The sequence below is a fragment of the Zeus faber genome (genome assembly GCF_960531495.2).
Source record: "Zeus faber genome assembly, chromosome: 7".
Lineage (NCBI taxonomy): Eukaryota > Metazoa > Chordata > Actinopteri > Zeiformes > Zeidae > Zeus > Zeus faber.
This window is the reverse complement of record NC_137203.1, coordinates 17,848,354-17,857,789: the sequence shown is the minus strand read 5'-3', so window position 1 is coordinate 17,857,789 and position 9,436 is coordinate 17,848,354. Positions and strand designations below refer to the sequence as shown.

The following is a 9,436-nucleotide window of genomic DNA, read 5'->3' as shown; positions in this document are numbered from 1 at the left end:
CCCCTGAGCTAATTGGCAGTGTGGGTGACAAAGGTGGTCTGCTTCAGAGCGGAGAACCCCGGAGAGATGGTCACACAAGAGAGGAGGCGGGAAGGACGGAAGGGAGAGAGAGTTTAGGAGGAGGAGAGAGGGAGAGCGAAGGAGCATTCAGATGTGAGGCCAGCTCCTCGCCGACTTCCCACCCGGAGCCGTGCCGATGATGGGGCCTGCTCCCTTTGTAGGGTCATCGATGAGCTTCGACTGCTCCGATTTGGATAAAGCATGTAGGAGCTAAGCCCGACAGGTGAATGGAGACGAGTGGAGCGACAGACGAGAAAAAGGAAAACTGAGAAGCGGAGCGTTGCATCAGCCAGGATGAGTAGAGGGAAAACTCAGGACAGCATAATGATGTCCAACCTGTCACAGTGTGAGATGGAAACTGGGCCCAAAGACTGTGAGTATTTCAGAAACAATACATAACAATAATAATCAGGGTTTTGGGTTTTTTCTGAGCCGACCTATTATGCACGTATAACTAACAGAGACAACAATACCGCTTTTGTGTTCTTCAACTAGAATACAAAGTTTTGATGTATGAAAAAGAAATGTTTTCCATTTAGACACAAGATTGATTCTATTTATTAAGTCCGTCACAGCGGTCAAGGTGGGGCCCTTCGGTCAGAGTTTGACTTGCAGTGAATTGATATTCTCTCATGGAAGGCAACAGGAAACCTCTAAACCCTGTTCAGGGCCAGAAACTGCTTGGGAAGGCTTGGGAAATGCTGATGTTTGCAACCCTAGGCCTAGTAACTGGGTGGTTCCCTGCAGGACATAATTCCGTTCAAATAAACCCTTTGGGGGAGTGTTCATTTCTGTAAAACAATACCTTTTTTTCACATGCATAGTTTTTACATACTAAGTTCCAAACATATGTCATGCACATATTCACATATTCCATTTTGAGCGTAATCTAATCAAAAGTCCTCTGTAATAATTCAAGAAATTTAAAGGAATTATCAATTCCTTTAAGCTGTCTATTAAACACTTTTTTTTTTGCAGCGCTTAATGCATTTGTATAACTCTGTCCCTCTAAAGCACTCAAACAAAGTCGTCAAAAACTTTAATTGCGAGCCAAAAAAAAAAAAGTAATTGTCTCATCTGTTGCTTCTCTGCAGTGAATGTCGTAGCCATGCTCCATCATTTCTGGCAGAAGAAGCAGCTGAGCCCATCAAACGGGTCCTCCAGTGAATCGCAGGAGTCCGGGACGGAGCCGCTGGACCAGTCAGAGAGCCTGCTGCTGTACGAGTCCGCAGCGTCCCCTGGTCCGCCCTACGTCTGCTACGTCACCCTGCCAGGAGGGAGCTGCTTCGGAAACTACAGAGTGGGTCCATTGTCGCGTTCGGGGCAACCCCGTTGTGGTACAAAAACGATCAAATTAAAAAGTTATATGACAGAGTTATACCACACGTAAACACATATGTCTCACACACACACACACACACACACACACACACACACACACACACACACACACACACACACACACACACACGCACACACAAACACTCATATACTTCAAAGACTGTCTTGTATTGGCTCGGTTTTGGTTTCTGTCCTTTCAGTAGGCTCATTGTAACCCAGAGAGTTGCCTCCGGCTCAGGCTTAATATTGGTTTTGTGTGACTGGCTGTTATGCGCTAATCTCATCACTGATTTGATTTCTGATCCCATGATCTCCACTTGTAAACTCAGAAGTGTCCAATCTCGAGTTCACTTAACAGCCCAAGCCAAGTTTACGTTAGTTTTTTTTTTTTAACTTTCCAATCCCCCCCGTCCCCGTCCCCCTTCTCCCGCCGCTCTTTCCCTCTATCTCCTCCACCCCCAGCTGTGCCACACCCAGGCGGAGGCCCGCAGGGATGCAGCGCGCGTCGCTCTGATGAACTCTCTGATGAACGAGCTGCCGTCTCGACACATCAGCCCCCAGTTTGTCACTCAGAGTCTGAAGCAAGCAGCCGCCGACAGCGCTGTAAGCAGGAATGCAAATAAACCATCATTGGCGTCGGTCTCTTCTGTCACACCTAAACAAGTGAAAAGGTCATGTTGTGTGTCGTCGAGTGTGTTGTCGAGTGTCAGTTCCTAAAACAAAGACCGTCTTCGCAGGTCTCTCTGGAGGATGCGTGCGATCCAGGCACCAGCATAGGAACCTACAGTTTGCTGCTTCACTCCTACACGGGACGGACCATGCTGGAGTTCCAAGTAAGTTCAAAATGACTCCCAATATTATGGGAGTCATTTGGAACCTAAATCATGTGTTTCCGTGCGATAATACCCCACAGGGGTTCAGTCCTTGTGAGTGGCTCATTAGTATAACAAGCGATAGTGAATGGTGTGTATTAAAGGGGCTTCCTAAAAAAGGTTGCCTTATTGGATTTTTTCACTTTTACAACTCTCAGGGACAAGTCAGACACTTACCGCTATCTTTCAAAATGATGATGCACTTTAGAGGGATGTGATTCACTGTTGAGAGCTCTTATTATATGTAATAATATACAATAATAATAATAATAATTATTATTATTATTATTATTATAATTATAATAAAAGCCTAATTGGTTTAATCTCTAAGAATGTGCCGGTCGGAGTCAGACCCCGTTTCATACCACCCGCAGCAGAAGGTGGTGTGAAACACCTCATATTTTTACCTCTATGTAAATAAGCACATGCCTGAACGCAGTTATTAGCGTAAGGAAATTACTTCATTATGCTCATAGGAAAACAGGCCACATGGGGACATTCCACAGACACATTCCAAGTAACATAAACTTACACACACACTCGCTCTCTCACACCCACACACACCCACACACACCCACACACACCCACACACACACACACACACACACACACACACACACACACACACACACACACACACACACACACATAATTGAACATAATTTGTAATTATAAATAAATGTAAGCATTTAGCCCTGAAGCCCCCGCCCCCTTGCTGGCTCGCTGTTCGCTGTTTATTCTAAGTTTATTATAATTATGCACGTGTCGCGTGTCCAAATTGCGCCAAATTTGACACTGCACGTCCTGGAGTCCCCCCCAATCCACCCACCAAGTTTAAAGTAGATCGGATTAACCTTTGTCTGGATAATCAAAGGACATACATACAGACAGACAGAGATTCCTCCCAGTGCATGGCCGTTCAAAATGGCAAAGTTCAACAAAATGTAAGGGCAACTTTGCAAGAAGAAAAATTAGCACCAAATGTGAAAAAATAGGCATATTAGAGCTTCAGGAGGATCCGTCGAGTCGAGGTTTCTTCGGTCAATGATTTAGTCGCGCTTATGTGGGGGTCCAGGGGTCTCCTCCTCTCGTGCCCGTGCGTGACGATGATGGTTGGGCACCCGGCGCTCTTCTTGAACCTCCAGCGCTTCCTCTGCCCTTGTGTTAGTTATTGGATGATGATGTCACAAATCGCCCCGCTAACGGTGTAAGTCCACCGGACGTGTCGGGGCAGCGTACGGGCGGGCGCGCAGCGTGGTTTTTCAAGTGAAAGAGAGATGGATGGGTAAACAGGACCGTCCACTGTATTTCTCTCATTGGGTCAGCCTGAGCTAACCTATAGATTCTTCATGTTGGACTTTTTTAGCATTGTCTGTAATGCAGGCGCTGGCTTTGATCACAGCTACGCCTACCCGGCATAATGGTATTTGTAATATCTTTTCAAACTATTCATGCATAGTTTTATTGTGGCTTGAAGAAATGTTCGGATAACGCATTATCTCTGTCAGAGGAAGTCGCACAATTCCAGTAAGTTGTTTGTACTAATGATCCGAATCATGAATCAGAGGATCTAATTTCTCTCCCCCTTCCTCCTTCAGAGTTAATTTCTGAAGAGACAACCTCATTCCCATTAAAAATTAAAAAAAAAAACCAATGTGTGCATGTCTAAATACATTATAAACTCAACTACTGGATTTCATGTATGGCTGTCCTCTCCCTGTCTTAAACATTTTATTATTTTTTTTTTTATGCATTGTACATTTTTAAGTAAGTTATGTGTTTGTGGTGTCACCAGTATGCCAATATTCTTTTTTTTATGATTATTCTTTTGTTTGTTTTTGGGTTACTTTTGGTGTGAAACTTCTGTCTTATCATGCACAGGTCATATTTTGCCTCCATAATGTCTTTCACAACTCTCTGTCTTGCGTCTCGTAGGAGATGATGACGGTGTTCCAGCTGTTACACTGGAACGGGACGTTGAAAGCTCTGAGACAAAGGCAGTGCTCTCGACAGGTACCATTCTCCCCTGAAACATAAATATGCAATACACTGTTCATAAAATACTTTCCGCTTAGCATTTACGTAAAAGCATGAAGACCCGAGCTCTATTAGCCACTAGGATTTATAAAAGCTATTTCTGCTCCTACTCGCAGAGCGTGATTGCCTATTACTCCCGGCGCGGCCTGGATGAGTACATGCGCAGCAGCATGGCTCTGGATTGGCTGGGACGGGAGCAAAGGTCGCCGGGGCGGCTCGGGGAAGAGCTGCTGGCTGTGCAGAGGGAGCTGGCCTTGGCCCGACGGCGAGGCACCGAACTTCGCTTCTACAAGGAGAAGACAGAGATCCTCGGCCTGGCACTGAGCCAGGCATGCGTACACCCAAGTCACCAACTTCTGCGGCAGTCGCAGAGTCCCGTTTATAACCAACAGCAACAGCATTTACAGCCTTTGTACAGCCAGGAAACACTGGCCTGGATCACCCCTCCCGTCAGTCCTTCATCTACCTTCCATATGAACGCTACATACGGAGGCCATCTTGGCGCTGACGCGCCCGAAATGGTGCAGCAACGACCCCGCACTGCAGCCGCAGCGAATGACCCTGAATACGATGAGTGTTGGGCAGTACAAGGTGTGCGAGGGGGTTTATTGGATTGAGGGGGGAAAAAAAAAGTCTGAATTTAGGTGGAGCCCAACAAATGGCTCTGGAGCTTTCAAAACATGAGAATTGAAAACATGGCTCATGCAAACATAGGATTTAATGCGTATTTTTAAATGGCTCGGCAAGTGTGGTACCATGTGATAGTGTCAGCGACCATTTTGTCTCTAGGGCGTGTTCTCTGGTTACTTTCAACTAGCAGCTCGAACACTGACTAACAGTGATACAGTATGTGGTGATACTGATATGTGAAAAGGAGTCTTAACATACTTTAGTTTTAGGAGTTAAGTTAAGTAATCAGGTTGGCAAGGATTGTTTGGCGTAAAAGCAGTTTTGCATGACGGAGAAACATGAACAGTGCTAAAAAAAAAAAAATGGAATTCATCTTTACTGTCTACACTTCATTTGACACAAATGTTGAGACTAATTTTAGGCCATAAACAATGTAAATGGTACATCAAACTAACTGGAATTATATTTCGGATAATCTAATTGACGGCCCATGCGTACATGCTCAGGTCTGTTTTTACGGCAGATGCAGAAGTGCAATAGCACTGGGTGACTTTTTAAAGGGAATATGTTCATAAAATGTTTTGTTTGTAGCCAAGTATCTGGGCATTGATGTAGACGTGTATAACATTAGAACAACTGATCATCCACGTTAACAAAGTGTTTCTGGGAATTAAATGCAATTTGGGTTGAATATACGTATGTTTTGTCAGTAACTGGTCTTACAGAGTATGCATCCTGCTGATGCCATATCAGAGTCCACATTTTTTTTCCTGCCCTCTAAATTGTGTAATCCGAAATGTTTATCTTTTTTTGTAATGGATATATAGTGGAATAAACAATGAATTTATGTAACATAAATGAAGTTTCCCCCTCAAATCAAGGTAAGATCTGTAGCCTTTTGCCTGGTCCAGGTGGTGTGCAAGGGTGGGATTTCCCTGTGAGACCCTCGCTGACCAGGGTACTAACTTCATATGGAATACAATTTTAGTCAATATCAAATAAATACGTACATTATTAAATTAATACATTTGCCTATGAAATAAATAAATATCTAAATGAAATAAATCCCGAAATAAATTAATAAGGATATACATATATAAATGACATAATTATAAATAAACAAATAAATAAATGAATATAGTTAAATAGATAAATCTATATATTTTTTTTTTTACCAATCAGTAACCAATTTTTTTTTTTACCATATTTTTACCAGTTAGGGGTAGTATATGTAGACACTGCTGTAGTAAAGCGACAGACTCGCTCGCGTGAAGACTTGCATGTGTAAAGACTCAAACCCACGAGTGTACCTGTGCGAGCCATGGAGGACATCCTGTCTCAGCTCCACACACGAGTACACATCATCTTCCCTCACACGTTATTCAAATTTAATACACCGTGTGCTTTGAGTGTATTCCTGTCGTTCACCGAAAGCGCACATGTTGTTCCCTTCCCGGGGGAACTCCCAACCCCGCCCACCTGCATCCGCTTCAGAAAGCATGTGCCGCCCTCACCTCCTTCTCAATGTGACCGTGGAACCACTGGTCACGCGGTCAACAAGGCCGACTTCATTCCTGCCTTCGCCACCCGCTCCGCACTCGGCGTTCTGGCACTCACAGAAACTCTGATTTGCACCGATAACACAAAAAAAAAATACCCTGCTGCCCCTCTCGGCCCACTTCTCCTTCTCCCACAGCCCTCACTTGACTGGCCGAGGAAAGGAGGGACAGGTTTGCTAATCTCGCAGAAGTGGAAATCCACTACACACATCCTGTCCCTCTGCAATCATACCTCGTTTGAATATCATGCAGAAACTATTACCGATCCTGTTAAAAATTAGTTTTACATACATGGATCGTCCACCGGGTCGACTGGGATGAGGAACTGGACGTGCTGCATCCCAGATGACGGCTCGTCGCTTGTGATCATGGGTGACCTCAACATCCACCTGGACAAACCACCGCTGTCCTCCACCTCCCACCAGAACCTCCTCCACACCCCAGCGATGAAACAAAGCAGGCAACCAACCGGACCTCATCTTAACACGTAACCAACCCTCTTGTCGCCTCGTCACACACTTGAGATCACTTTTTTTATTCGGTTCTCACTCTCTCTGCCTCCCGTATCCAAGGGTTCCCCCTCTTTTTGACTCCTTCCGTCGAAACCTTCGCTCACGCTCCCCCACTCAATTCTCCTCTCTGCTCCCCTCACCCAAACACTTTTTCTCACTTGATGTTGATAATTCCGCAGACATGCTCTGCTCCACACTAACCTCATGACTTGATAACCTCTGTCCCCTCTCCTCCAAATCCGCGTGAGAAGCACCCTCCGACCCCTGGTTGCCTGGGGCTCTCCGAGATCATGGGACAAAGCTCAGGTCGGCTGAGAGGAAGTGGTGCAAGTCCGGAAACCACATTGATCTGAATAAATATCAATCCTCTTTATCCTCTTTCTTATCTTGTATTACGCTAAAACCACTTCCTATCAGAACAAGATTAACAACACTACCAATTCACGCAAACTCTTCTCTACTTTCTTTCTTCTTTTTTTTTTAACCTGTGCTGTCAGCATGCTGGACATTCAACATGGAGTATTTGTATGCCATTACATCTAGGACAGAGTTAGTCTGCAAGTGAGGTTCAAGTTCTCAACCTGCAATGCAACTCTTTATTGATTCTTAAATCATCAAGAACTGCTGCAATAACTCTGTCCTGTGGACGACCTGTAAGACGAGGTAACATGGTAAGAACCATCTTACCATGTTTTTTGGTCTAAAAACAAGTAATCATCATTACTACTCTAAGAGGGGAAGAATCACCACAGGTGAGAGAAATAAACACAGAACCAAACATTTACATGGAGAAACGTAAACATAGAAACATAAGACGACAGCATGTATCAACAAAACACAGTTAGTTAAGTCCAGGAAAATTGGAACAGCAATTGGGCAAGTGGCCACTTCCTGTGAAAGCTATAGCAGTAAATGAGGGAGCCAAGGAGAGGAATTTAAATAAGGAGGGTGTTCGGAGGTGCGTTCAAAGCAGGTGCTGGTGGTGTGTGTGTGCCTGTGATGAGTCCGCCTGTGTGTGTGTGTGCGTGTGTGTGTGTGTGTGTGTGTGTGTGTGTGTGTGTGTGTGTGTGTGTGTGTGTGGACTTGTCCCAATTACTTCTGGTGTATGAGGTCGGAATTATATCGTAGCGCCCTTCAAGCTGCGGAAAAGGCCCCGCAGCCACCCCTGAGTCCCGCAGCTGTATAGACACTCCACGACCAGAGGATAGCCCCGTTGAGCACCCTGCCCTGCGGCCCCAGAAGACCCCCCGGTCCCCAGGGAAGCCGGGAGCCCGCGGAGCAACACCCACGCACGGCCACGAGGAGCATAAACCAGTCCCGGAGAGCGCGAGGAGACCCTGCACCCCCGAAGTGCACACATACAACCCACCCACGTGCTGGCATAAGACGCACCCGCAGGGCAGGGTGTTGTGGAAGGGAGAGGTGTCCAAGTCTTGCCCGGTGAAGACAGGGTGTCCCACAGGATCCGTCCTCAGCCCTCTTCTCTTCTCAATGTACAGCTCCTCCTGGCACGGTTTCTCCCACCATTGCTACGCCTATGACACCCAGCTCTACCTGTCCTTTCCCCCAGGGGATACCATTGTCTCAGCAAGAATCTCAGCATGCCTCCCAGACATCTCTGTCTGGATGTAGGAATCTCTCCAAGACAAGAGCTTATCATCATCCCGATAAATCCAACCATTCAACACCACATAAATGTTCAGCTCGGCTCGTCATCATTAATGCCATTCAAGTCTGCTAGAAATCTTGGGGTCGTGTTTGACGACCAGCTAACCTTCTCTGATCAAGTTTCCTCTGTCTCCCGAAGCTGCAGATTCACTCTGTACAACATCAGGAAGATCAGACGGTATCTGTCCGAGCATTCGGCACAGTTCCTTGTCCTGTCACTTGTCATCTCACGACTAGAATACAGCAATGTTCTACTGGCTGGTCTACCACCGAGCACTGTTAAAGCATTGCAATTGATAAAGAATGCAGCAGAGCACCTAGTTTTAACCAGGCAAAGAATGCACACATCATGCCTCTCTTCAACTCTCTCCAATGGCTCCCAAGGGTCCCAAGAGATGCCGGGCCTACGTCTTCCACTGCTGGGGAACAGACTTTGCACCTGGGACCCAGGTGTGGGTCTACTGTCCGGAGAGAAAGAAGGGCCTCTCCCCCAAGCTGTCGAGCCAGTGGGCAAGGTGCATTTGAAGTGCAGTGAAATGTAATGAGTCCTGCAATTCACCTTAGTTCTTGCAGCTACCTATATTCTTCATCGACGCACGAGCCGAGTGATCCACCGCTAAGAGTTGTCACAACTGGCCCTTGCACTGTGGCTGGTCAAGCCGAACCGGGTGGTGGCCCTCCACCGTGAGATAAGCACGCCCCATTCATCTTCATATAACAGATGGAAATGTGGCATTGTGAAAGAAAAAGTCCCCTC

The 9,436-nt window shown here is 46.0% G+C and overlaps 1 protein-coding gene across 1 annotated transcript; it reads left to right on the top strand.

The window, feature by feature from the left end:
* Nucleotides 1-354: 354 nt before the first annotated feature.
* On the top strand, nucleotides 355-9,204 carry LOC307233027 (protein limb expression 1 homolog; the record flags this gene model as incomplete). Its single annotated transcript, XM_080004240.1, has 7 exons — nucleotides 355-433; nucleotides 1,155-1,360; nucleotides 1,864-2,004; nucleotides 2,139-2,234; nucleotides 4,209-4,286; nucleotides 4,427-4,645; nucleotides 9,064-9,204. 7 exons carry the CDS (start codon nucleotides 355-357, stop codon nucleotides 9,202-9,204), a joined length of 960 nt encoding a protein of 319 aa, XP_079860366.1.
* Between the last annotated feature and the right edge of the window lie 232 nt (nucleotides 9,205-9,436).